At 40.4% G+C, this 27,823-nt stretch overlaps 3 protein-coding genes across 4 annotated transcripts in view; 2 read left to right on the top strand and 1 right to left on the bottom strand.

Annotated features, from left to right (window-relative positions):
- sft2d1 (SFT2 domain containing 1) overlaps positions 1 to 592 on the bottom strand; it is a 12,617-nt gene extending 12,025 nt beyond the window's left edge. Inside the window, exon 1 of the mRNA XM_017412832.3 lies at positions 382 to 592. Coding sequence (XP_017268321.1) covers positions 382 to 447 — 66 coding nt within the window. The 5' untranslated portion in view covers positions 448 to 592. The remainder of the gene's footprint in view (positions 1 to 381) is intronic.
- Positions 593 to 631: 39 nt separating this feature from the next.
- lhcgr (luteinizing hormone/choriogonadotropin receptor) lies at positions 632 to 7,808 on the top strand. Of its 2 annotated transcripts, NM_001329342.1 has the most exon segments (12): positions 632 to 760; positions 1,647 to 1,919; positions 2,909 to 2,977; positions 3,075 to 3,149; positions 3,230 to 3,304; positions 3,394 to 3,468; positions 3,569 to 3,646; positions 3,751 to 3,819; positions 3,907 to 3,981; positions 4,219 to 4,404; positions 5,952 to 6,020; positions 6,167 to 7,808. In NM_001329342.1, coding segments are annotated over 11 exon segments (2,127 nt in total). In that variant the 5' UTR covers positions 632 to 760; positions 1,647 to 1,764; the 3' UTR covers positions 7,368 to 7,808.
- A 1,538-nt stretch (positions 7,809 to 9,346) lies between these two features.
- Positions 9,347 to 27,675, top strand: mertka (c-mer proto-oncogene tyrosine kinase a). The gene is made up of 19 exons (XM_017412807.3): positions 9,347 to 9,590; positions 10,950 to 11,250; positions 11,338 to 11,438; positions 11,526 to 11,696; positions 17,613 to 17,699; positions 17,816 to 17,931; positions 18,014 to 18,203; positions 19,314 to 19,459; positions 21,254 to 21,389; positions 22,733 to 22,874; positions 23,373 to 23,461; positions 23,564 to 23,659; positions 23,746 to 23,826; positions 23,912 to 24,004; positions 24,088 to 24,206; positions 24,813 to 24,922; positions 25,021 to 25,180; positions 25,487 to 25,623; positions 26,002 to 27,675. Exons 1-19 carry the CDS (start codon positions 9,512 to 9,514, stop codon positions 26,453 to 26,455), a joined length of 2,808 nt encoding a protein of 935 aa, XP_017268296.1. The 5' UTR covers positions 9,347 to 9,511; the 3' UTR covers positions 26,456 to 27,675.
- Positions 27,676 to 27,823: the final 148 nt, after the last annotated feature.

The raw sequence follows: 27,823 nt of genomic DNA, 5'->3' as shown, positions 1-27,823 counted from the left end.
GGAAGAGGAGAATAATCCAGTCCAGGTTTGAAGTGTCTAGGTGCAGTAGTTTTTAAATTAGAATCAATTAAAGACGCGGATGGTAGTGAAAAATTAGGTGGAATCGCCCTTTAGCTATTCGACGCTAGAATTTAATGCCAACTTCAGCGTCGTATTGTTTTGAGACTAGAAAGTGAAAATCAACCTGTCCTCTTAAAAAACCAGGAGCATTACACAAACACGGCCCTCGAATGAAACTGTCAGCAGTATTTAAACAGTCTAGGACAGGCAGAGAAACGAGAGCAAAGCGTTCAAAACTTTTAATTAGGTTGTGGAAAGAAAAGAAACATTAGCGTTAGCATTAGCATTAGCATTAGCGGCTGTCATCCAGCAGCTCCTGACCTGCGCCGTCAGACCCAGCTCCTCGTTGTCCTCTCGGCCGCTTAAAACACGACGAAGTTTATCCATGACTAAGTCCACCACCAGGCAAACTGCTTAAAAAAAAGCGAAAAGGAGACACCTAAATTCCTACACAACAAACGGGGCGTCCGTCTACTTAATGCTAACGGCAGCCAGTGTGGACTTCCGGTATGACGCTTTCCGGAAGCGCTGATCTGAAATCGGTTTAATGGCGGTAACTGAGGTAGTTTCCCCCCTCAACAGATCGCAGATCAGTCTCTCAAGATACCTTCACACCACTTGTTGCTGCTTTTCTTTTTGGTGTGCTGTCGACAATTATCCCGTTGCGAAACTTTCTGCAGATAACCCAAACGGTTGAAAGGTTTGCGCGTTTTTCTTTCTTCCCCACCAGTATTGTAAGACAATGTGATGAAATTTCTTTCGAAATAGCTCGCATATAGATGTTAAAAAGAACAGCAAATTAAAAGAAAAATGCACGTGACACAAAAGGTACATCAAAAATGTAAACACTTCTATCAAATGTGCTGCAGGTTTTATAATTTTTTTTTTTTTATGAGTTTTGTCGCCATCCAGTGGAGAAAAGGAGAAACCGCAAACGAAGGTTCTACATAAACTGATATTGATCAAGAAGGCTTTTATTTTCATCCTAAAAGATAAAGTGAAATATATGTGCCTTAAAAAAAAACAAGCTTCAATTATGAATCTGAGCCATCAAAAAATGTATGCCTAGCCTTGCGTGTTTTTAAATATTTGCCATATCTTACTCCCATTTTCCATCTACCATATACCATGTTTGTATTGCAGAATGGAATATTTTCTTCCAATATGTGTTAAACAGTTTTGTTTTTTTTTCAAGGCTATATAACATTGTTGACTTTATAAATAATAAAGTGGCGCCAAACGAGATAGCATAAAGGGAAACTTGATTTTTTGGGTCACTCTGTCCTTCTGAAGGACGCAACCACTTATATGGATGTTTTTTGCAAATGCAGGCCGCAATTTTCTTTTTTAATTACCTTAAATACATCTCAATTGCCCATATCAGAGTTAGCAAACAAGCAGGAATGAGAAGGAGTAAAAACAAAAAAAATGTTTGTTTTTTTCCAGCTAAAAATTATACCGAATGAAACTAGTATGAAGCTGAACTGATGCAGTCGCATTAAAAATAGACACAGCAATCCAAACTTTTAATTCCTAGGCAGAAGCCGGTAATGAGCAGGCTGATGAGACCCCTCTCTGTGCTGCAGAACGATCTGTTGCAGTTCAGGCAGAAGATATTTTTGAAGATGAGCCAAATAGCGCAGATGTGACTCGTTGGACAACCCGCCTTCTGTGAGTTCCGACGTTTCTCAGACTGAAGGGAAAATGTGGACGTCGCTCCCGGCGCTGTTTCTGCCCCTGTCAGTTTTATTCCTCCGTGGGTGCGCAGGTTTTGAGTGCCCGAGGTTCTGCAGATGTTTGTCCGACACAATCAGATGCAATTTTATGACAGAAGGAAAGGATCACAGAGACCCAAAACTGTAAGTATAAAAGACAGTCTGGGCTTTTTAGGGCAGTAAATACTGTGCGTTTATGCACGAGATAAAACATTTGTTTTTAAGCTGCAGTTTTATTAAACTATTCCTGCAGACCGTTCCGCGCGTAATTACGCAGGGAGCGAAGTCCCACCTGAAACCATTTTTGGCCAGATTCTGCAATGCCTTTTAAGTTTGACCTCTTCAGTAGATTTTCTATTTTAAAATTAGTTGAGGTGCATTCATTTGTTTCTTTGGCTCAAGGTCGAGTAATCGTGCGTTTTACAAATACTATTTTTAAGTACTGATACTGTGACACTTCCACACATCCTGAACCTTTAGGAATCCAAATGAAATGCTTGATAAATGTGGTCTACTTTTGCTTTGTGTAAAAACATTATTCTGCCAACACTTGCACTCTAAGTTGTCGGATTCTTGTTAATTTTCCCAACACTGTAACCATAAAAGCCATTAATTGGTTTGTTGAGGGAGACGTGCCAGCTTCCTCTATCAGTGCACGCAGTCTTTCTGTGTAAACACCAGTTTTAACTGTGTTCCAGATCATTTTGGAACAACTGTGCAGCTTTGGATGCAATTGTTCAAGTTTATATTTAAAACTACCCTCCTATGTGTCTTTAGCTGAACTTGGTGTGAAAAACTTATAAAGTTGAGCGAGTCAGGCACAGAGAGCATCTTCTCACCCTAAACAGTTACCAGGCGTTAGACTGTGACGAAACCTTGAAGGCGCTAAATCTTGACCTCTGCTCTTATAAATCTCAGAGCCTTGAATCTCGGCTGATAATGTGAACATCGAGGTTAGCAGCTTCACTGTGGCAACTCTACAAAATGCAGTAAAAATGTGTTTGGGAAACTAAAACGTTATTGGGAATTTTGTTTGCTTCATATATTTACAGAAATATTGCCATTAATTGTAATGGCTGAAGAGCTACCTTGTATATCCCATAATAAAATGATCCTCTTCCGTCCATTTTTAGGTCTCATCATCTGTCTTTGAAAACAATTTCAAGTCACTCTTTTGAGGGTTTGAGAGAAGTCAAACGGATGTACGTATCAGGTTGTGTTTAAGAGACACTGAAGTGAAATCTGAAGTTCACGTGTTGCAGTTTAAAAGTAAACGATGTTCTGTTTCATTGCACACAGAGAAATTGCTCAGAGCGTTACCCTGGAAACCATTGAGGCTTTAGCATTTAACAACCTCCTGAACCTCTCTGAAATGTAAGTCTCGTCTGTGTGATTCTGTGGACGACTTGCTGTCTGAATCACTCTTACTGTCTATGTTTCATGTTGTCTTACAGCTCAATCCAGAACACCAGGAGCCTGATGTACATCGACAGAAGAGCCTTTAACAACCTCCCAAAACTTCACTACTTGTAATAGAAACTGGAGGTTTGAAGTTTCATGTTTCGGTTTTGGGTTCTAATAATTTTACCTTAATGTGACATTTTTCTCGTCTCTGCAGGAGCATCTCAAACACAGGGATAACAGTTTTCCCCGACATTACTTCAATAAATTCTCTTGAATCAGAGTTCATCTTGTAAGTTTGCTGTTTAAAGTCTTGATAACTAATAAAAGTACAAGCTCACATCTTTTGCTAGCCTCACACTGATTTCCAGTGAACTGTTCTACTCTTTCAGGCATTTGTATGATAACCTGTATTTATTAGAGGTTCCTACAAACGCGTTCTCTGGGATGACTAAAGGATACGTTATAATGTGAGCGCGACTTCTTCTCATCAGCTTTGTGCTTTCACTTCACTTGTGATGAATGACACGAGCCCAGCTTTTAAACTCACATGCTTTGTGCCCAACATTCGCAGGAACCTCTACAACAACGGCATCAGAGAGATTCACCACCACGCCTTCAACGGGACAAAGATCGATAAGCTGTATTTCGCTGCTTTTAAATTAAACACTTTTCTTGTGTTTCTGCTCTAATTCATGCTCAACGTGGCTCTGCGTTCTGTTACATTCAGGGTGCTGAAGAACAACCGAAACCTTGAAAAGATCCACAGAGATGCTTTCAAAGGGGCCATGGGTCCTGGAGTCTTGTAAGTAAGTTATAGAGTTTATTTTTATTTATTTAGAGAGAATCAAGAAGGGGAATATGTCATGTCAAAACTCAAATTAGATATTTTTATGAGTTGATAACTTGGTTGTATTTTGTGTTATGGCCTACATGTTGTGTAGTTTTAACTGCCACAGATTTACAGTTTAGTTTACGAGGTTCAGAAAAACACCAAAACAAAAACAGCTCATGTCACATTGTTGTCCGTGTTGTTTCACAGAGATGTTTCTGCAACGGCCATCTCCAAGCTGCCTTCACACGGGCTGGAGTCAGTCCTGGTGTTGTCAGCTCAGTCAACATACACGTTGAAAAGTCTGCCTCCTCTGCAGGGTCTGAGCAGACTGCAGGAAGCTCACCTCACCTACAACAGCCACTGCTGTGCTCTGCTGAGCTGGAGCACGCACAGGTGACTTGCATCATGCATTTAACACGTTATTTTACACGTTATGACAAGATGCAAATCCATTCTCTCTTTCATTTCTGTCTCACACCTGTAACCATTTTCTTATGTTTTCATATGGATCAGATACACTAAGTGCTATATAAAAAACCTGAAAATAACTTTGTCAGTCAAAGATCTCATTAACATTCATCTGAACACCTTAAAAAGCTCTTTAAGTGCAAAACGTTGATGCATATCGCCCATCGCCTTTCTTCACAGAGTTTTAATCCCCGATGGCTGCCACAGCCTAATTTTATGAGATGTGTTAATGCTTGGAGTATATGTTGAGGATGACTCTCAGCTACTACCACGCCAGATTTTAGCTGAATATTTGTAAAGCTGACTGAGTTGCAGCCATTTTTGGTATTCGTACTGGCAAATAAACACATGCCTGCCTTCAGCAGTGGGCAATAAAGATGGCAATTCTCTGTTTTCTTTGTAATGTAATAAAAAAGCTTGATGTCACAGATACTTGCAAGGTTTGCTCTCTCACATCCGAACAGGCGGCTCATGAAACAAGGGCTGATATGGTTGATTTAATTAGATATACGATACACAGTGTTGGACAAAGGATCATCAGCCAGCTGCCCTTTGAGATCCTTCCTCACGTCTCTCCTGGGTTTCAGCGCTCTGCTGTAAATAAGGGCAGGGATTAGAAACACATCAGAGTGCTAATCACTCTCCCTGGGCACTGTTCCCTGAATGAATCACCGCCTCACCTCCTCTTCCTCCTACCGAACATAAATCCCAACCAGCCTCCACAGGTGGGTAAACAAGGACTTTGGCTCTCAAGCTGAGACGTAAAATGCTAATTAAACTATCTTGTTTTACAGCAGAAGAACTTCAGAAAGTGCACATTCTGCAGTGGTGTTGTCACTGTTTTACTGACCTGCAAGGAAAAAAAACCTGCAGCACTTCCAAAACATTGTCTCAGGTCTTTACAAACAGAAATTGGACAATCCTTGAGGAAAAATTAGGTCCTTTTAGAATGAAAAATATGCCGGCAGAAGAAAAAGGTCCAGGTTATGCTGATATTATGGAGAATAACAGCTCTTATGCACGGGAGTGAATCTACCATGATATGGGCTTTTTTGCTCTCTGAGGAGGTGAACATCCATCCAACCCAAGTCACCTTCTTCCTTATGCTAAATTGCTTGGTAAACTTGTTAAAAATGTGTTATACAGCTGAAAATACAAAAAATATGAGTAAAAAAGCTCAGCAGGAGAACAGATTAACTCTGAACATATCATGTTGTCGTTAGGTCTCAACACTTTTAGCTTCAGCCCTAAATATGTTGCATACTTTTTTTGGCTATTGTGACAAAATAAATTCAAAAATACAGATCAAATAAAATCACAGTAATGGGCTTAGACATTTAAAATTATTTTAAAAACATGTATTGTTCTTGCTAGAAACCAGAAGTAGGTTATGTTTTGTTGCTCTGTGTTTCATACAAGCTGCATGATTGTAGTGTTGTGGATTCTGTGTTTCTTTTTCGCTGTTTTCTCAGGCACTTTCCAATTAACTCTCCATGGAATAATATCTCTACATCTTGTGGTGAGGTTGATGATTTAGGAAGGTAAGGGAATTGTTCTGGTCACATTCAATTACAGAATGTGTAATCTAAAACTGAGACCAAGTTGCTGGAAAACATCTGTTCCTCATTTTAAATTATTCACTTGAACAATACATCTGATGAAGTGTTTAATCTTGTTTTTAAAACAGGGTTCAGAGTGTTATCGGCAGCTCTGCAGACATAACTCTTCTCGTGTCAGAACCTGACCAGTTTGAGGAGAACAGCTTTGGAGATCTGGACTTCCACTACCCAGTGCTGGACTACTGCCAGACCCAGCCAATAATTTGCACACCTGAAGAAGATGCTTTCAACCCCTGTGAGGACATTGCTGGTTTCAGTTTCCTCAGAGTGGCTATTTGGTTTATCAGTATACTGGCCATCACAGGCAACCTGATGGTGCTCCTGGTTTTCTTCACCAGCCGGAACAAGCTGACGGTGCCTCGCTTCCTCATGTGTCACCTGGCTTTTGCTGACCTCTGCATTGGGATCTACCTCCTGGTGATAGCTACGGTAGACTTGCAAACGCGTGGCCACTACAGCCAGCACGCCATTGAATGGCAGACTGGGCCCGGCTGCAGCGCTGCCGGCTTCCTGTCTGTGTTCGGCGGGGAGCTGTCAGTCTACACTCTTTCCACCATCACCCTGGAGCGCTGGCACACCATCACCAATGCTCTGCAAGTAGAGCGCCACCTGCTTCTTACACAAGCAGCAGGTATAATGGCAGCTGGTTGGTTGCTCTGTCTCGGGATGGGGACTCTGCCACTGGTTGGTGTGAGCAGCTACACCAAAGTCAGCATGTGCCTACCCATGGACATAGAGACCCCTCTGGCTCAGGCCTTCATCATTATCGTCCTGCTCCTCAATGTGAGCGCCTTCATCATTGTGTGCGTTTGCTATGTGCTGATCTTCCTGGCCATAAAGAACCCCGAGTTCCCTGAAAGAAGCGCGGACACCAGGATAGCAAAGCGCATGGCCGTGCTCATCTTCACCGATTTTCTCTGCATGGCGCCCATCTCCTTCTTTGCCATCTCTGCTGCCTTCAAGTTCCCCCTCATCACAGTCACCAACTCCAAGATTCTGCTGGTCCTGTTTTTCCCCATCAACTCCTGCGCCAACCCCTTCCTTTACGCTATCTTCACCAAGGCTTTCAGAAAGGACGCTTATCAGCTCATGAATGCCATCGGCTGCTGGAAGAGAAAGGGCAGCGTTTATCGTTTGAAGGCCTGCTGCTTAGAAAATGCAATAGAAAGCAACTTGAGATCTGATAACAGACGACTCCAGGCTGGAATGAGTCCGGCTCCTGTGGCACATCACCAGCTTCAACTGAACGATTTGGGAGACCTCACCTGAAAAAAACTTAAAAAACAAAAAAAAATGGAAACATTTTGAACAAAGAAAACTGGGAAAAACCATTCAGCTTTTAAAGGAAGTGGAGTTTTTGGTTTTACTTTCGTTTTAATAATAAGAAAACAAAAGACAACCTTATAAACTCTGAAAACTTGAATCCAGCAGATTTCTGGTGTTTTGGTATTTTAGACCTTTAGCCTTTTTTGAATGTGTCCTTTTTTAACCTAATCTACATCTTTACTTGTTTTTTAGAGAAAAATGCAGGTGTAATTAACAACATTAAGAACAAAATCATTTATTCCATATGAACAGTAGTTTTCTGCTTAATGCAAGTGAAACGTGTCAGAAAAAAAGAAACCCTCCAAAGCTGCTACGTTCACCTGAGAATGAATTGAAATCGCAATTCTGTATAAAATCTATGTAAATAAAACAAACTTAATTGTCTAAAGTGGTCTACAGATAAATATTTGAATGTCTAACTCATTGTAAGTGGGCACACTTACAGGGGTAGTTCAGATTTCATTATGCAAATATTATTTTATAGCAGCTTCACTTTACGCAGTCGTTCCAGCAGAAATACTGTGATATGAAGTGTCCAAGACTGCAAGAGAGGTGCTACAGCTAGCTGCTGCTGCCGCTGTTTGACCTTACAATACGGGTAGCTTTGTAAATGAATTATTAATGCTTTATGAATACATTATTCATGAGTTATTTTTAGAAACCAACAAGAAGGATTTATGAAACAGTTATGAAACACTGTTCATGCATTAAAGCAACTCATTACTTAGCTAAATTAAATCTCTACCCTAGACAGACTTCTGCACTTTTCTCCACACTACGAGCTCTATGACTGATAAAATACTAACTATTAATAATTATTTAACAGAACATCACTTTAAAAATGACCAGACTACACTTTAAACTGCTTATTAATGCGTTTTAAAGAGCTTACAGCTTAATTAATACTGCCTTATTAAGAATTAATAAGGGTACCCTTTTGTAAAGTGGTACCAAACCCACTTTAAAAGACCTGAACTATCCTTTGATTCACATGTGTTAAACTCAAGGCTCACGGGCCAGATCCGGACAATGGTAACATTTTATCTGGTCCCCAAAAAATATTTATTAGATCTGGCGCTCCGGTTTGTCACAGATCGAGTCTCCATTGTTTCTGATTTCACTTAAAAACCTGAGCTTATTTAGTGAAGTCTTCTCATGACAGTTACTTTGAAGCCAAATTAAGTTTGATTTCTTTTATTTTGATGTGGGAAGAGGCACAGAGAAGATCAAACTCTTCTTGAAAAACTTGGAGCCAAGAAAAGATGTTGGGTGTCTGACTTGAGTTAACAGAGTCTGCGTTAATGTTTATTGTCGTTTTCTGTTTTCTTTTAGTGTCAAAGTTAAATGTTAGAAGCTGTATATTCATATTTACGAAGAAAAATATAATTTAAAAGCTGATGATAGAAAGTAAAGCATAGGATGTGTCTTTTCAAGTTTGATCTATTTTTCTTTGTTCATTGAAGTATGAGGTAAGATAATTGGTAAATAATTTGACATATTGCATCTAAAACTAAGGTTAAATCATGCATTTTTTACATAAATATTGATTGAGACTGGCCCTTTGCTAGGGCTAGGTTTTTAACAGTTTTCCAAATGATGGTGAGGATTAAAACCTAGAAATGTCAGTGCAGGTCTGGATGGTCATGGAGGAGCTCAGTATCTGATCTGACCACATGGTGGAGGACTTGGGCTCACATGTAGTCACTAAATACACTAAATACACGATGCTGTTATCCAGCAGGCTGATACTTGTATTTATGTCCCATAAAAAGGAGCAAAACTAAAAGAAAAATGCCACAAAAAGGAAGCATTAGGGGGTTAAAGGAGTTTATCTGAGTGTCTGTAGCTCCATTTGACTTGTTGTGTTCAGGCTCAGTTGGGTCCCGCCTTCATGGGATCCCTCCTGTGACGTCCTAAAACAATAATAAAAAAAAAACTTTTCCTCTCCTTTGCTCTTAGTTTTGCAGCCCTTCGGTCCACAGAGCTGCGGTGGAGCCGCTTATTGGCGATGCTGCTTTTTCTCCGGTTCGTCGCAGTTTGTTCCAGCTTCGCGTTGTGTTGAAGAACAAGAGAAAAACTGCGTCCAAATGGCAAAGATGTCAAACTCTGGCTGCTTGGAAGTTTTTCTCTTTACTCTAGCCATTCTTGCGGGGAGCTCCACCGGCGGTAAGTTGTGTATTTTCTTGGGGGAGCTGCGTTTTCCTAAGCTAAATTTGCGGTCCGTGAAGTAGCAGCTCAATCTAAACTGAAGGGAGTTTACTGCACAGGAGTGAGATTAAAAAAAGGTTTAATACTCATCACTGGATAACTTATTTGATAGGATTAGCTAAAGCTTCTGTGTGCAGCACTTATCATGCAGGTAAGTTCAGCTCAAAGTGCAGCAGGTCACTAGCAACTGATAAATGTCTCTTTACCAGAGTAAAAACTTCATGTAAAACCATAAATTAAATGAGAAAACATACAGATAATTAAACATTGAAAGATGTTAATGTTAATAAGTTGAAAAAACAAAGTTAAACAATATAAACATTGTACTGTTAAAAAAAGAATAACGTTTTTTAACAGACTCATAACGTTTTTAAAATCATTACGGAAATAAAGTATCGTATTTATTAGCAGCTGTCTTTTTTCACACAGTAAAATGGTAACATTTTGTACACAAAATAATATCTCTCATAAACTCTTTAAATTCATTCAGTTGAAAAGAAAAAAAGGAATATAAATAATTAAAAGTACTTATTGCAAAGTTTGAAATCAAACCTAATAACGGTTTTCCTGGACTTTATCAAATTGTGCAGTCTGAAAGCGTTTATTCCGGTAGTTTTCCAGATATACTGAAATATGATTTTGAAATGCGGGTTTGCACTCAATGTAAACAAAGCTGAATCAAACCAAGGGGAAGGTTGAGATTGACCTATGGCTGGCTGTTGTCTTTGTAACTAAACAAATATGGTGGAATCTCAGAGAAGACGTTTAGGTGGAAATATAAGAGTGAATCTGCTGCTAAACCAGCGACTTGTAACATCAGGAAGAAGGAGCACGAGAAGCACGAGAAATACCAAGGTCAGAAAGAGGAAATAGAGAAGTTGTGGAAAGTCATGGCTTCAGTGGTACCAGTGGTCATCGGAGCAGTCGGTGCTGTGACCCCCAAACTGGAAGAAACCAGGAAGAACCTCAGAGATCTCTGTCCAGAAGAGCTCAGTCCTAATACCAGACCTCTGGTAGAGAACCCGAGGTTGAAGTGAAAGTAGAACCGCCCATGTGGAACAAATAGGGCGAGATGGAAGTTTATATATATTTATATAAATCTTAAATCTTTCAGGTTTGACACTCAGAGGATTTTGTTCAGGAACGATGTTGCTACCTTCATTACAAAAATATTTTGACAATTTTCACGTTTTCTTTCTCAGATGTTTATTTAAAAATACATTTACCTGTAAGCTTCTTTTAGCTTTTAGATGAAATGTTGTGTTAAAGGTTATCATTGTTAAACATGCACAACATCCAAACTGCATCTTCCTGCAGATCAAACCTCCGGGAGCAGCTTTCACCGAGCAGCCAGGAACTCCAAGCCTGTTGTGATCCCGAGCCGGGTTTATCTGAGCAGAGAGCAGCTGGACCAGCTGCACTTCAAGCCTACGATCAGCTCCTTGCCAGTGTTAGAGGGTCATGAAGTTAAATTAAACTGCTCCATCGACATCCCCAATAGTAAGCTGGACTACACCATCGTCTGGAGGAAGGATGGAGAGGACCTGCCTGGGAACGTGCACGTCAATGAGCTCAGAACCCACACTGAAGAGTTCACGACTCTCCTCTCCACTGTCATGTATGTAAGCATTCAAAGGTGCAAAGGTTTTTAAAAAGCGAGCTACAAGCAGGATACAGAGAGTGATGGTAATGTTTTGCATTTCAGCATTAATAAAGTGCAGAGAGCGGATGCTGGAGTGTACCGCTGCACACTGAGTATCAACAGTGAGATGAAAATGTCGAGCCCGATCACTGTCAAGGTAGAAGGTGAGTTTTACAAAGATAATAGCGTCAGATTATTTTTTGTTAACATTTCCTGTGAGTATTTTGTCCTTTTTTTTGGTCCTTTTCAAGGTCTGCCGACATTTACGCAGCAGCCAGAGGACTTGAACATCACAAGAAACACTCCTTTCTCTCTGTCGTGTGAAGCCGTAGGACCTCCTGACCCTGTTGAAATCAGCTGGCTTCGGGACGGACAAAAAGACGTTAGGCGTTTCGCCTCTCCCAGCAACTACACTGTGCCAGGTAAAACCCCGAACACACCGCCCAGCCTTCTTCTTTCTCTCCCTTCGTCTCAGAATTTAATGAAGGCTCGCCGTTCCTTCTCTCTGCCCGCTCCTCTCGAGTGGTGAGAAGCTCCAACGAGGACACGTTATCAAAGAAGACAATTAGAAAATGACTGCAGAAGCCAGTGTGACCGTGAATCAGTCTGAAAGAAGCTCAAGGTGGACTTTATCTCACGTAGAATTTGTTCCCAGCTTGTGTTAAAGGAGCTGAAGATGTTTTTATCCCCATCATTATTAGAGATATTTTACTATAGGAGGTCTGACCTATCTGTAGGTTTTTAAAGGGATTTTTGTGGGTTGTCTTTTAACCAGTAAAAGTGGAAACAGTTGTTGTAGAAGAAATTATGTATTGTCAACCTAACGACCCAAGCAGAGCTCATCGTTTGTTTTAGATTGACTTCTCCTTTCAAACATTCATCAGCGCGGGCAGAACAAAGCCTGAATCTTTCCTGGTAGTGAAGTCAGACGCTGCTCTCGCACCACTCTGTCAGTGGTTTCTATTCTGCCTCGTCCCTGCTGCCTCAGCGACCCGGACCTTGCTTACTGCAGTGATAATTGACATCATGTTGCACCTCAGAGCGGTTAACTGCGGTCATTCGTGCACGGTCGCTGTTGTTTTGCAACACTGTTTCAAGAAGTCACTGGAGAAGAAACAAAACGTGGGAAATATGCGCTCGCTGGAAGCTTCATTATAGCAGGAGCCTCGATCACCTGGGGCCAGTAGCTTGGATGCATCTTTGAAAATTTACATTATAGGCTGCATATGTGAACAATAGAGACTGGGAGATTTATTTGTTTGAATTGATCTATTTTAGACAGCAGGAGCAGGGGAAATAAAACATACAGAAAACTAAAGATTGGTATGAAGTTTGCCAGTGGGAACTTTGAGGCGACAGGACATCTTGTGCTTTAGCGTTTTGTGCGCTATAGGCTAAGACTAGACTTGTTTCCCAGTTTCCAGCCATAAAACTAAACTAGAACAACCATCTGCAACCATCTCTTGTGTTTGAAGAAAGCAACATTTGCTTGTTGTTTTAAAGGAGGCGCTGCTGCTTTTTTCACCAGTTCACTCAATTTCCTGAATGTCTGTTTAGTTAAAATACATCTGGATACCAGCACCAGGCCCAAGAGTTGAGCTAAATTCTTTCCTGAGGATTTTCAGGGTCTTAGTCTCGTGGTTGTTTACACACAAATGACCCTAAACCTGAAAGGAAGGGTTCAGTCTTCCACCTGACCGTTCATAACAGCACAAAACAAGAGCAGACCAGCAACTGTTAGAATAAAAAATGTTGTATTTAAATACATTTCATGCAAATAATCGTACATAGTTTGTAATTTAGGCACAAATTTCCTTAAAGAAGACAGGTGTTTCATCAGTTTCACTCATTTATTTAACCCCTTAAACTTTGGGTTTCATTGTAGGTCCATTACTTTATGTTTTTTCAGTTTTTAGAGGCTAAAACTAACAACAAAATATAAGAATCTTAAGAAGGTTGGATTTCCTTTCCCTCTGAGCTGGATTATGACGTACATTTAAATCTGAGGGAGCAAAAAGTGAGAAAAACAGTCTCTTTTTTAGAGTTTTTGAGCAGCCAGTGACACAGAAATAGTAACTCTTTTCTATGATATGTCATAATAAGTCAATCGCAGCTCTGGAGGAATAAAGAATATAAAATAACGATGCAGAGACAAGTAATAACAGTGTTTTAGTGCTTGAAGAAATGTTAAGTTTTTTTCTTGTGTCGGCACTTTAATTGTTGTATGTGTCTGGCACAGGGAAGAAAATGAAAATCACCACGCTGACCTTTTGACTTTTCTGTGAATTTTGCCATATTTCAGGGAAGTGATATTTTATTTGTGATGACTGATCTGGTGTTTTGCAGCATTTGGGCCTTTTTATGACATGGTAATAAAGCTGTGAAAGCGATGCATATGGATGAGCGTTGCAGCTTCTGTGGCTCACATTTCCTGAGTATTTTTGTGCCGTTGGCTCTGCAGCAGCCTTGGCTTTGTCCTTGGCAACCACTGAGAAGCAAAAGTTGTAATTATCCGCAGTTCTCTGATGTTGTGGCCCCATCTTGTTTCAAAACAGAGTTTTGCCCTTGCTTGTTATATAATAGGGTAAAAATTATTATCTTTCTCAAAACTCAGGTTGCATTTGTTTAAGGAAAGTCACATTTTTTAAGTGGACCCTCATTTTATGGTTTCAGCTGCCCCTTTTTTATAGTAAACATTGATCATTAGAAGCATAACCTTTGCTCTGTGTGCTCAACTCTTCCTTTTCCAGTTTGCCGCAGGCTAAGAGCACTCTTGTTTGTAGTCAGTCAGAATACAATCAGTAGCTGAGGGGGTTAAAGGTTCAGAGCTGTGCTTTGGTCCAGCATGTGCAAGGGGAGTCAGTTCAGGGGCTGGATCTGTGGACAAAGACCTCATTCACAGGATGGCCCACTGGCCCACAAGGAGGGGCAGAACACAGAGGCTGGCAGGCTGCAGGCATCTCTGCGCAGAATCAGATACTGGCAGTGAACCCACTTCAGTCCACACGCACCTTCATGTTTACTCTCAGTTCATGGGGCCTCTTGTTCTGCAGAAGCTGGACAGTTAATGCTGTGCGTCGCTTGCGGACATCAATTATTGCTGCTTTGATGTTATGAAAGTCATTAGCATGCGTTTTTAATTGACAATGCTACATATTTGGGTAGCTAATACCGAAGACGTATATAAAAGTTTGTTAAAGTAATAGTTTGGATCTTTTGGAGTTTTGCCGCAGCTAACAGGCTAGCTGTTAGCTCGCCAACTCCATTGTCAAAAGTTTATAGGAGTTCATGTGAACAGGAGATTATAAACATTTACATTGCCGTCAGTTTCACCACGTGACTGTTTACATATGGATATTTCCAAGCACAAATAGCGGCAGCAGCAGCTAGCTGTAGCCCTTTCACTGCAGCCTGGAGCACTTCAGACAACTCTCTTATATTTCTGCCAGTAAATCCACGTAATGTTAATTTGATGGCAGTGTAAAGGCTTATAAAGTGTCAGTCACATGAACTGCTATGCAATTTTGAAGGTTTGAGTTGTTCTAAGACCACAGAAATCCACTTTGTCCCATTTTGCCCCACTGAGATTATCTGTTAGCCTGTTAATCCAGTCTAAATTAAATAATAATTCTCCAAACTGAGGCTGTTCAAAGAGCTTCTACAACAGGTAACATAATAATAGTTTATCATTTTCACAGAACCCCACTTCAAAACATCTGAACCATTGCTTTACGAGCTTAAAAAGGCGGCAAATTAACAAATTTTTGATTCTTGAAGACTTTGTCTCTCACCCAAAAGATGTCCTGAGTGCTTTTATAAAATCTTTGTACTGTTTTTATTTAAGGACCTAAGTTAGTGGTTGATCCATCTGACCAACAGCAACAAAACAGAAAAAAAAGAAACCCTGCTGATTTAAAGCAGAAGACAGCTGTGTTGGTTCTCAGTTCCCCCTAACCAGTTTTAGAGAAGATTTAATATTTAAATCAAAATAAAGATTTTTCTTTTCTCATTGTCCAAAAGAAGCAAATCGTACTTTAAAAACGGTTTTATCTTCATTTATTATTTACTTTATTAACAAAAAGATGTGGGTCATCAAGATGAAACCGATTCAGTTCAAGATGAAACCTCAGGATTTCACCTGTATCGTAAAATCAGGAACGCGTCTTTAGGAACTGAAACGATAACAAGCAGACTGTTAAGGAGGAGTAAATGAATCCACCTACGTTAAAATGGAAAGTACCTTTTTTAAAACAGGTTGTGGTATTTCTGCATCACTTTCAGCCATCGAGGATCAACTTCCCCACAGGTGGTCTAACCAGCCTTCACACCTTGATTTCTATGACCATAATATCACACAGGATGGTCAGGTGGATCCCTACACACAAGACCTAAACCTCTGATTCTTCTCAGCTCTGACTTAGTTAGAATTTTGTTGAATGAGGAAACAAGGGCCCCTGGAAGCTGCACCAATCTGTCGGTCGATCTCCCGCTCCATTCTTCCCTCACTCGTGAACAAGACCCCGAGGTACTTAAACTCCTCCACTGGAGGCAGCACTTCATTCCCAACCCTGAGAGATCAGATTTTGAGGTGTCAATTCTCATCCCAGCCACTTCACATTCGGCTGCGAACTGCTCTGGTGAGAGCTGGAGATCACGGCACAATGACGCCAACAGGACGACATCATCTGCAAATAGCAGAGACAAACTCCCGAGGCCACCGAACCGGATCCCCCTGGCTGCCGGCAACGGTTGTATTTGCTCCCTGAATAGAAAATGGGAAACTGACATCCTTCCCAAACCACGCAGGGAGCTGGAGAAACCCCAAACCTGATAATTAAAGGGAGCTGGATCCACATTGCGGGACGTCCACATTAAGCACGGCCCGCTTCAAACTCAGGCCCAGTTTCCATATAATAAAAACAAAAACAAAAAATCAAAACAAAACAAAAAATTCTATCTTGCTACTGCTTTTTGTTTTGATTTACTTCCAATCAGAGTGAAAGCAGAAACGGCAGCTTCTAACCTTCATTTAGTTCCTTTTTATAACAAATACATAACTTTAAAAAAATGTATATTTTAGTTAAGCCATGACTTGCAACACAGATAAGGGTCCTCCGGCAGCTTAAACAACCACTCTGTTTTTATGAAAAATACAACCAAATACATGAAAACACCTTTTCCCTTCTTGCTTGCAGCTACTTTTAGATGAAGCCAAAGGAGCCACATAGACAACTAAGGCCCTGTTCACACCTTGCTCTTTATATTTGGTTCGACTGTAGGTGACCTGCTCTAACTGTTAGAGTTCACACCTGGCCGTTAATCATGTATCCTAAATTTTTTTGTGGTTAGATGTCAATTACCTGCATGCACACAGCCACGCCACACAGGGGACTACCAGAACAGGGCATTTTGATAAATTTCATAACCATTTTTTAAATTATTTTACCAATATAGAGCACAAGAGGAATTAAACAGCTATTTTCCTCCTGAAAGAAAGTGAGTTTCAGTCTGTCAGTGAGAAGGAAAATTGTAAAGCTGCCAATGATGTGATGTGCGCTCACGTTTCCTGACTCCTGTTGTTGTTTTAGTCATCTGTAGAACATTTAAAGAATGAGCCCAAGTTCAAGAGTCAAAAGCCTTCCAGAGGAGAAGACTGCCATTACTGTTTGTCCCTGACCTGGATCACAGATAACCAACACTGACCTCGGCTGATGAAACTGTATACTTTAGGTTTTGTGTTGCAGTCTGGATTTGTGCTCGTCTCAAATATTTCCTAATAGAAAAACCTAGAAAAGGTTTTATCTAAACTTTTTATAATCAGCATGTCGGTGCAAAGTAAAGCACAGGTGAGGTTGAGTTCCAGTCATCTCTCGCCGGCTGCTCTGTGATCAGCTCTGTGAAAATGTTTCCGAGATGGAGATGGCAGGAAAACAGAGCACAAAGGGACATTATTTCACAGATGTCCCAGTCCTGCACTAGCTGAGCAGAACTCTGGCTGCTGGAAGTGGAAAACTGCTTGTCCGAAAGAGAGACTCAGTAAAAGGCTTGTTACCACAGCACATAATGTAATATTGGAATAGGTCAGTTTGAACCCACTGCTTGACGTTTTGAGCTGTAACCAAAGAGTTATTCATCCCAAATGTGTATTTTTTTTAAGTTAGTTTTAGACTGGCAGCACTCGTTCCTCTGTTTTGTCTCAGAATCACCTTTTGGCACAGAGAGAAAATGATCATGTTGGCCAAAATCTAAAGAATGGAGACAACGTTTCCTGTTTGTTTGCACGTCAGGGTTTGTCACAGTAAAACAGCATCAAAATAGTGTCTCTTTGTCCTCCCCAGGTGTTGACACATACACTCGGTTCAGCTGTGAAGCGAACAATTCAAAGGGTGTCTCTACATCCAGAGAAGCCAACATTAACATTAAAGGTAATTTTAGGGTTTTTTTGGAACATACAGCCTAAAATGCTCCTTAAAGTGATTGTTTGAAGCCCAGAACCCCAACTTTATAAGATATTAAGTTCTTTCCGTGTTGTGTTTTGTAGTTCTTCCCAGTCCTCTGTTTAATGTTACTGTCACGGAAAAACAGTCCAACAAGTTGATGCTGAGCTGGAGCCCTGGACACGATGGCTTCTCTCCACTCACCAAATGTCACATCAGGGTAAGTTTCAGCACCGGACAGACGCTTCAATCGTTTTATGACTTCAGGTCGATCATACCCCCCATCTGCTTCACGTCCCAAGATTAAAGAGGTGAGTCGGAGGGAAGGGGAAGTATCGACAACCAGACTCGTCAATGTCACCGTGCCGCCTTTCCATTGTGAAGTCCCCGGGCTGAAGGCGCTGACGACGTACAACATGAGCGTTTCCTGCAGCAATGAGGTGGGGTCCTCTCCGGTCTCCGTGTGGGTCCAGAGCAGCACCACAGAGGGAGGTGTGTTCATTCAACAACTTCATGGCTTAAAACACAAAATAAAGGTTCATTTGAAAGGCCTAGCATTCCTTGAAGGAATTCATATCACCTGCCTTTCACATCCGAGATTTAAACTGATATAATGTCATGTTGAGAAAAGACAAAGTTGTAGTTGTTTTTTGTCAAACCTTGAAAATAACTTTATGCATAATCTCATGCAATATCGTGAGATATCATCATACTTAAAATATGTGTTAAAAATGACTCTCAGTGACTACCACATCAGATTTTACCTCAGTTTCTGTAAAACTGACTGACTGACTTTTAGCCATTTTTGTGTAGACTTTTGTCAATTAGCTGTGGTGGCCATCTTGAATTGGTTAATCAGTTGTACCCTATACATCACAAAGTATTATTAAAATCCAATCAGTGGTTCATGAGATATTTTGCTATCAGAGAAACAGGTTTGACTCCAAACATTATCACTAAAGTTTTCAGCAAAGATCTTGGTCAATGAGTAGCCTTTGGTGAATGACTTTCAGCTACTAAAATGCCTAATTTTTAGCACAACGCTTGTAAAATCGACTGAGTTAAACATTATCGTGCACCTTTGCCTTTCTGTGGCAGGTGATAAAATCCCTCAGAGTTCAGAGGTTTGAGCCTCGTCTCTGTGTGTCTCATGGTTCATGTTTGGGTCTCACGGTTGCGGCGCCGTGTAGTGAGCTGGTACTTTTTCATGTCGGATGTGCTCGGTGCAAAGCCCTCTCTCCTTGGCGGGATTTAATAGCAGGAATTTTCAAAACTTGCACAACGACTGTACTACCTTCAGGCAAAAATGTGGTGTCCGCTACATCTCTGTGTTGTTCCCTCAATGGGTCACTCAGGAAACAGGCGTGGCCTCGCTCAGAAAACAGATTTTTCTGGGTGGAGCTGCTTTTAGCTTCCTTCCTCCAGCCACCGCAGGGAACATTTTTAGTTGGAAGATTTGATTTGGTACATCAGGAAATGACAAAATATCAGACATTCCAGCGATAACATTTTTTAAAATCTTCAGTCCTACAGGAAATCTGCTGCCTTTGTTATTTATCTCACTCTTTCTACCACTGTATCTTTTACTTGTCATGTTCTCAGTGCCGTCAGCTCATCCCCAAAACGTCACCGTGCACCTGAATGAATCGTGGCTGGTGATCAAGTGGAGGCCTCCGCCTGAGGATAAGATAAACGGCGTCCTGCGTGGATATGATGTTATCGTGAGGCACAACACAGATCACAAGAAGGTGAGCTCATCTGCCACAAAGTAAAAAAGATTTATCTTTTTGTGTCTCGTTTTGATTATTTCCACCTGAACAGGTGTTCGTGTTCACTATGCACCCAGAGGGTGGATTTTTACAGGGTGGTAAACCACAGTTCCCATGATCCTTTGCTTCTTCGTGATGCCTTTTAAATTTCTCTTATTGACAAATATGATGACTGTAGGAAGGAGTGTTGTAAACTGGAAATGTTTGATCCTGTCTTCGTCCTCCTTGGTGAAATAACGGACAACTTCCCTATTATCTGTATTTTTTTTTGTTTAAAAAGTGACTCAAAGAAAGTCACTGTCGCCCACTGAGGAAAGGCAAAAGTGGAACAATAATGTTTTTGCCCGTATGTGTTTCTGTCTGTTACCAAAATGTCTCATGAACCACAGGAAGAATTTTAATGAAACGTCCAGAAAATAATCACTGGATGTACATCTGCAACTGATTAACATTCAGAGTTAAACTGATTCAAGATGGCTGCCATAGCCAACTGACCTTAAAAAACACAAAAATGGAAATAACTCAGCCAGTTTCACAGCTGCTGAGCTAAGAAGTGGTGTGGTAGTAGCTGAGAGTCCCCCCCAGAACATCCTCTGAGGACTAACAGATCTTTGTTTACAATCAGTCAGTCAATATCCTGATCCACCAGACAGATTTTAATTAAACCTTCAGGGAATAATCACTGGATGTTCATTTAGAACAGATTAACTTTTGGAGCCAACCTATTTTAATTTTAATTATTCTAGGTTTGAACAAAACAGCATAAATGTCATCATTTGGCAACATAAGATGATCATAGTCTAAAACTCTGGCATGAAAGATGATTTCTATTCCTTCAAGGAATGCTTTGGCTTTAATGAAGTGCTTTTTTAACCCCTTAGAGGCTGTTTGTAGTCATGTTGATGTTCTAATACAATCGCTCGTTTCCTGTTCGTTCTTTATGTGCTGAGGTCAAAGGAAGCTGATAATGTGAAAACTGCGTTTGGCATCAGACCTGAGTCATCCCAGTGAATGAAGCAGGAAAACAAAGCAGTGCGTACTTTAGACCAAAATAGTTTTTATTATCCCGTCAGTCGGTGATATCATTACAGTGGGGATGACTGGAAATATGCACAATAATCTTCAGACTCATCTGGTTTCATAAGAATCACTGAAGTGGGAAAAGTCAGTGTACAAAAACATCGTATCGAAAATCCACTCATTGTTATGAATGTTTTCGCTGAAGACATCATGGTGCCATCATCTTCTGTCGACTCTTCCCCTAAAACCTGCTGGGAGTTTTGTGCTGCTTGTTTTCCCTCAGGTGACATCCATCATGGGTTCAGTGTCCCTCGTCAGCACTTTGGGAGAGCAGAGCAGCAGCAGATGGTAGCATGTGGTGTTGTGAAATTCAGCGTCTTGTCTGTCACATGTTCCTTCACATTCAGCACACGAGCCCTTCCAGAAACTTGGTCTCCTTCCCTTTTTTTTGTTGTTGGATGTTTCGTTTTGTACGATAATCTTCAGTGTGCACTTCCTTCAAATTTCCCAAAAAGCTTTCATAGTGAAACGCAACTCCACATCTTATTTTTTCCCACATCTTGCACAAATGCATACAGAGGGTTTGTTGCATAATCTTCCTTCAGACCGTTCCCAAAGTTTTATTTTTTGTGTGTGTGATTGACAGGTTTGATTTTTTAATGTGTCAAAATAAAAAGCAGGTTTAACCCAAATGTCTTTGTTTTAAATAATAACATGCCAGAAAGACATTGTCTGTGTTTTGTTTTATTTCAGGTCCACACCAACTTCACCACGGTGTTTGTACCTGTGAAAGAACTGAATAAAACCTACAGCGTGGAGGTTGCTGCGTGCACGCAGGCAGGCAGCGGCATGATCAGCAACCCAGTCTGGCTCTTCGTGCCAGGCCACGGTAAGCTCCTGTCCTGTTTTTAATCTCCTCATCTTATCACCCACAGTTTAATAACTTTATAAATCTGCCAGTAAGGTTGTGCAAATGGATTTAATATTCCACCACAAGTATCAGCATCATGACAAAGTTTAAAAAACAAAAGGCTTACAAGCTTGTGTTCATATCTGACATCTAATGAGTCCGGAGAAAAGGTTCATTTTCCATACGGTCAGTTTTCAGAACACCTGCTCTCCTGAAACACTGCAGACATGAGTTTATCTTTGTTCCACAGCAACTGAAGACTGCCGGGTCCATTAAAAATGTTGCACGCTCCAGTTTTCACAGAGGTTCTCAGGATATTCCTCGTTTTATTTCTGGTAGTTTGCATTTGGAGCCAAGATAGTAGTTTGATTGAGCTGCTCATCTGCTTTTTATCTTTACATCACAGCTCAACTGAAGCTGGTAAATTAACTTATTAAACCAAAATTTCCTCTGAGTACAACTGGAAGGATCCTGAGTACCAATGTTTAAAAACCATGTTAGTAGTCTATGAAAAGTTAAATACTTTGTGAATACTGATTACCTTTCAAACTATTGTTTCCTGTTTTTTTAATCATGTGTTTTTTGCAACTACTTCTGCAGACTTTGTACTATTTTAGTTATTTGTAAATTAAAATATTCAGCTCTTTCAGGACATTATGGCTGTGAACTTTAGTTTTTTTTTTATATTTACCTTCATTTAGAAACATTTCCCCCATAGAAATTCATTAATGTCTTTTTAATTCCCTCAAAAACATTGTTCTCTAAAATCTGCTTCAGCTTACTTTTTCTGTTTTTAGCTTTTAGCTAACCTTTGGCTACTTTGAGCTTTTATCTAGTGTTCTGCTTCTTTTAGCTTTTGCAACTCAGTTTCAGCTTTTTTCGCAAATTTCAGCAAAATCTTTCTGCACTCTGTGTTTAAGCTGTATTTTTATAGAAAACACCATTTTTCTAGCTTCCTTTACATTTTCTTTTATTTTTCCTCAAACAGCTTTTTATTTTGTCAAGTGCAGACTAAAGAAATACATAATTACAGTGGGTATGAGATTTAAAGGAAGATATACTTTAATGCTCTATTGTAATACAGAAACTCGTAATTTACTGTGATATTTATAAAGTATAAAAAATATAGAAATATCTCTAGTAAATTACATTACAGCAGCACCTTTTATGACCTTCTGTAAGAAGTGTCACGTTTTAGGACCCAGCATGCTCTGATTGGTCAGTTATTGGTTTAAACAGATGATAAAACAAATTAAACTGAAACAGTGGACATGTTGCTTTGTGTGTTTCCTGAGTATGATTATTTTTTTCTCTCCTCCCAGGACCAGCGGTGACCCCCACGTCCAGCCCAGACTCAGGGGCTCCAAACTGGGGGATCATTGTGTTCACTGTGTTTTGTCTCATCTGCTTTGTGCTGCTGATCATCTGGGGGGCTCTGTGTTACCACCACGGGACGTGCTTTGGGTATGTCGATGATCACCTAACTGCTTGCCAGCTGTGTAATTTTGGAAGTTGCTACTAATCACTGGAACTGGAACTGATGTGTTCACCTTGATGGGAAGGAATAAAACATGTGATGAAGTAAATTTATACCGGCAGAATGCTGAATAACATTTCTTTGGTAGTAGGACTACACATAATAACTTCCGGCTCCTTTTGATAAACTTCCCTCACTTCCTTTTAGTCATCTGTGTGTGCACCAGGAGGAAATGTGCAGCTGTTCATTTATTTTTGCACGTTTGTTAGTGGAGGCTCTGACTCACGAGGAATGTGTCACAGGCTGCTGCACAGATAACACAAAACAACACTTGACCTCCAAGTCAGGCATAAACAACCTAAAAGGTTTCCTTTCTGCTGTGCCACCATTTTGGTAGACTCCCAGCTGGTGTGCACACTTTTTCCAAACTTCAGCAACATCAATGAAATTGTTTTTTTTCTCCTTTCCTTTGTCTCCCTCTGCAGGTGGCAGTTTGGAGGTAGAGAAAGCCCAGAGCCTGTCATCCAGCACAGCAACCAAAGATCATACAACCGCACGGCTGTCGCAGTCACACGTATGTTTTTCATTTAAAACCAGAAGGAGCAGCGTTAATATATACATTTATGTTTGCAGATTTGTCAAATAAAGCGCTGCTTTTCCTTCCTGTTGTCTACAGTTGCAAACCTCGGTATCAGTGATGAGCTCCAGGCCAAACTTCAGGATGTGATGGTCATGAGGACCCTGCTCTCAATAGGAAAAGTTCTTGGAGAAGGTGAGTGAACCATTTCATGTGCGCTCCTGATACACAAAGTGCATGTAGCTTTTAGCTGAAAACATTGATGAGTTGCTGTTCACCAGGTGAATTTGGCTCCGTCGTTGAGGGACGTCTAAAAACACTGGACGGCACGTCTGAAAAGGTTGCGGTGAAGACGATGAAACGTAAACTCGGTGCTTTTCAAACGGCTTTAAATAATCAGATCAGAGGGAAAAGTCAAATATTTAACGTTCTTTTTGTGTCAAACAGTGGACAACTTCTCTCACAGGGAGATTGAGGAGTTCCTGAACGAGGCAGCCTGCATGAAAGACTTCAACCATCCGAACGTCATCAAACTGCTCGGTATGTGAAACACGGGACGTCTCCGAAGGGCCGATTTCTGTCCTCCTCTCCTCTGACTCTCTGTGCTGACTTGGCCTTTTTAGGTGTGTGCTTGGAATCGAGCTCAGAACATTTTCCTAAACCCATGGTCATCCTCCCATTCATGAAGTATGGAGACCTGCATAGCTTCCTGCTGCGCTCCCGCCTGGGGGAGAGTCCAGTGGTAAGGCCTCCGCCAAAATTTAAAGAGAAGAATTTTATATCAGACATGGAGACGCTGCGTTTAATATGAAAATACAGCGTGAAGGCTGAGGGCCGAATGAGTTTGATAAAGTTTGTTGAAGAAGCTAAAACTGGAGTAAAAACAACCAGAAGTAGAAACTAAACTTTCGGTAACTGTGACTAAAGGCTGAAAGTAGCAGAGCAGTAGCTACATGAAGCAAAATTATAGCTAAAAGCCAAACGTTGGAGAACTGTAGCTAAAAGGAACAGAACAGTAGCTAAAAGCTAAATGAAGAACAGGAGCTAAAAGTTAAACACAGAAAAAGAGAAAAGTAGCAAAATGGTAGCTAAAAGCTAAAGCAGATTCCAAAGAGAACAATGTTTTTGAAGAAATTGAAAAGATGTTTGTAAATGTTTCTAAATAAAGTTATGTATTTTGAAAGCCAAAAGCCATAGCACAGTATTCCTGATTGAGCTAAAAGTTCTGATTTACAAATGATTAAAATAACACAAAGTATCCAGCAGTAGTTTGAGTCCAAAGACGTTTGGACGTTTGAAACTAGAAACTGGAAAACAACCAGATTAAAACCTTCCTGTTTGGACGCAGTTCCTGCCCACTCAGACCCTCCTGAAGTTCATGATTGACATTGCGTGTGGGATGGAGTACCTCAGCGGCCGTAACTTTCTGCACCGTGACCTGGCTGCTCGCAACTGCATGTAGGTTTTCAGTCGACACACCAGAACAAAATGTTACGTTTCCTCGCAGGTTTTAGATCCACAACGTCATACAGACGATCGTAACGTTTGTCTTCCAGGCTGCGTGACGACATGACGGTGTGTGTCGCAGACTTTGGCTTATCTAAGAAGATCTACAGTGGAGATTATTACAGGCAGGGCAGAATCGCCAAAATGCCTGTAAAATGGATTGCAGTGGAAAGTCTGGCAGATCGAGTTTACACCGTAAAGAGTGATGTTGTAAGTACGAACCTCACCAGGGAGATGAGCCGATTATGTCTCAGCTTCCTGTTTCTCTTACTGATTTCTGCTGAGACTCTTCCTGTCATTTAACACTTCCTACCATTAAGACTTCAAGATCAAATAGAATAATTTTATTTATCAGTGATAATCAGATTTGTGCCTAATAACGCTTGGCCACAAGACTAAAAAAAGAGCTTTTCAACTAACTTACAGAAATTTATATTTAATGTGTTTACTCACAGATTAATATGCAATGTCAAGTTAAAAAACATTACCTAACATCTTTTTGTTTTTGTCGAGCAGTGGGCGTTTGGTGTTACCATGTGGGAGATCGCCACACGAGGCATGACGCCGTACCCCGGAGTCCAGAACCATGAGATTTACGACCATCTTGTTGAAGGTCACAGACTGAAGCAGCCACCGGAGTGTTTGGACGAACTGTGAGCTTTCTTTGTTTTTGTTGTTGTTTTAACGCAAATATTTTCTTAGATTTTTGTCATTATGGATTCAACCAAATCAAATTCCTTAAAATATAAGTAAAAATAAAATAGAAACAGCATTACTACAAATAACAATATAAAAGTAGAAAAAGGCTAAAAAAAAGTCACATACCCCAAATATTGAAACTTAATTTGAACATATTTGGCTAAAAACATTTTTTTATTAAATACCTTTCATCAAATTTCTCGCAGCTAAAATATTATTTTGCAAATACCAGAACTTCCATTTCCCAGTCTTTATTGATACAGTTGCTTCCTTTCACGTTAGCTGCATATCAAAACAGGAAATGTGATTAATTTATTTTTTTTTCTGTTCAGGTATGAGATCATGTACAGCTGCTGGAGAGCCGACCCAGTGGACAGGCCTTTGTTCCCGGAGTTGAGGGAAAAGTTGGAAAAGCTCACAGAAAAGCTTCCGGAGTCCTCCAGCAGAGAGGATATCATTTATATCAACACCAGCTTTCCCGAGGAGGACCCCGAACAGCAGGCCCTTCCCGCGGAGCAGGTCGTGCTCAGCTCCTCGCCGTCCTGCAGCCGCCAGGCAGCAGAAAGCGCCGTCGTCACTGCGGACATTCACGGGCGCCTGGAGGGCGAGGACGATGCGGGCAGCGATCGCTACGTGGTGGTGATGTACTCGAACAACTCCCAGAGATCTCCCTCCGTGGACACTCCTCTTCTGTCGGGTGAAACTTTAAATCAAACAAACGAAGACACGAGTACTGCTGAAACGGCCATGGATCACAGCTCAAGTGACACTTCGTTACTTTTATAACGCTTCGGATCCAAACTCTCACCACGGTTCATCTGCACTAACTGGTTTGCCTGGTTGCACTTTAAGCACCTTCATCACCCACTTTACAGTTCTTTCTGTTGTTCTAGAAGCTGTTCATCCCTCATGTGGCCCGCTTACGTTTCAGTGTCGGGAATATTTTATGTGACAACGTCAAACATGTTAATGCGCATTTTCCATAAGCTTAAAATGCTCCGAAATGTGAAAACTTTGACAGTATTCTGTGTAAATAAAGAAATGTACAGAACAGTGATAAGTTGATCTTGTATGATAAAAAAATAAATATTGTTTGCATGAAAAAATCATTTGGTACAAACATTTATGGAGCCGTCACTGAAAGAAGGTAGGAGAAAAAAAGTAGACATTTTTAGGTTTCTACAAACAAAAGTACTTATTGTAATTAAAGATCTAGCATTCTGTGAAGGAATGCATGTCACCCGCCATCTTTCATCTCAGAGTTTTATGATGAGAAATGATGGCGTTGCTGCCGTTTTGGTCAAACCTTGAAAATAACGTTTTGTGTGACATCATGTAATATTGCACGATGTCTCAGAGTGTATGTTGTGAATGACTTTCAGCTACTTTCACACCAAATTTTAGCTCAGTATCTGTAAATTAACTGACCTAGAGCCATTGTTCGGTTGGCAAATGCTGATTAGCTGTGGTGGCCTAAACTTAATCAGGTCAGTATCTGTAAAATTGTCTGAATATGTAGATTTAAGCCTTTTTATTCTTGAGCGTCTTGCTGTAAATATGCAGTTTATATACAAATTACCAAGCATAAAATGGAACAGTGACATTTGAACAGTTTATTTACTTTTGTGAGTCTCTTTTTTCATGCGGTACAACCTTTGAACAGTTTACAGATACATTAGAATTGTTTGAACTGCACAAATTTCAAAGAAAACTGGTATGTTTCTTAGTCTAGATAAAAGAAATATTGTAAAATATTTTCCACTTATTTGTCTACTCCATGTGTTAGAGGTTGTGGGTCAAACTAACAAAATTATACATTTTAAAAAGACAACAGAGAGATTTTTTTTACATACAGAAGGGTCGTTTTACATTGATTGCACAGTGTTTGTGAAGACAAATTAAAATAAGGAAAATGACAATAAAGAAACTTGCTAAAACAGATTTTCCCCTACGAAACAAAACATTCAGTGGAATTTATTACCGCAGTGATTTTTATCTCTAAAAAAACTACCTACTTGTTAAATGTTATATAAAAAACTGTTAAATGAAGGTCTGAATAAAAACATTTGTGATATATTTTTTAAAGCAGTTTTCCAAACATTTTTGACTCATTTCCTTATTTGCTGCAACACCTGACGCAGTACCTTGCGTGTG

This window comes from Kryptolebias marmoratus, linkage group LG22 (genome assembly GCF_001649575.2).
Source record: "Kryptolebias marmoratus isolate JLee-2015 linkage group LG22, ASM164957v2, whole genome shotgun sequence".
Lineage (NCBI taxonomy): Eukaryota > Metazoa > Chordata > Actinopteri > Cyprinodontiformes > Rivulidae > Kryptolebias > Kryptolebias marmoratus.
This window is presented reverse-complemented; position numbering and strand designations above follow the sequence as displayed.

Excerpts from the sequence above, each read along its gene's own strand:
- lhcgr (XM_037973354.1), top strand. The coding sequence starts at position 1,765 with ATGTGGACGTCGCTCCCGGCGCTGTTTCTGCCCCTGTCAGTTTTATTC. Across the intron at positions 3,469-3,568 it reads CTTGAATCAGAGTTCATCTT|GCATTTGTATGATAACCTGT; the intron begins GTAAGTTTGCTG and ends CTACTCTTTCAG. Across the intron at positions 6,021-6,166 it reads GAGGTTGATGATTTAGGAAG|GGTTCAGAGTGTTATCGGCA; the intron begins GTAAGGGAATTG and ends TTTTTAAAACAG.
- mertka (XM_017412807.3), top strand. The coding sequence starts at position 9,512 with ATGGCAAAGATGTCAAACTCTGGCTGCTTGGAAGTTTTTCTCTTTACT. Across the intron at positions 23,462-23,563 it reads CACGGCTGTCGCAGTCACAC|TTGCAAACCTCGGTATCAGT; the intron begins GTATGTTTTTCA and ends TGTTGTCTACAG. Across the intron at positions 24,923-25,020 it reads CTGGCTGCTCGCAACTGCAT|GCTGCGTGACGACATGACGG; the intron begins GTAGGTTTTCAG and ends TTTGTCTTCCAG.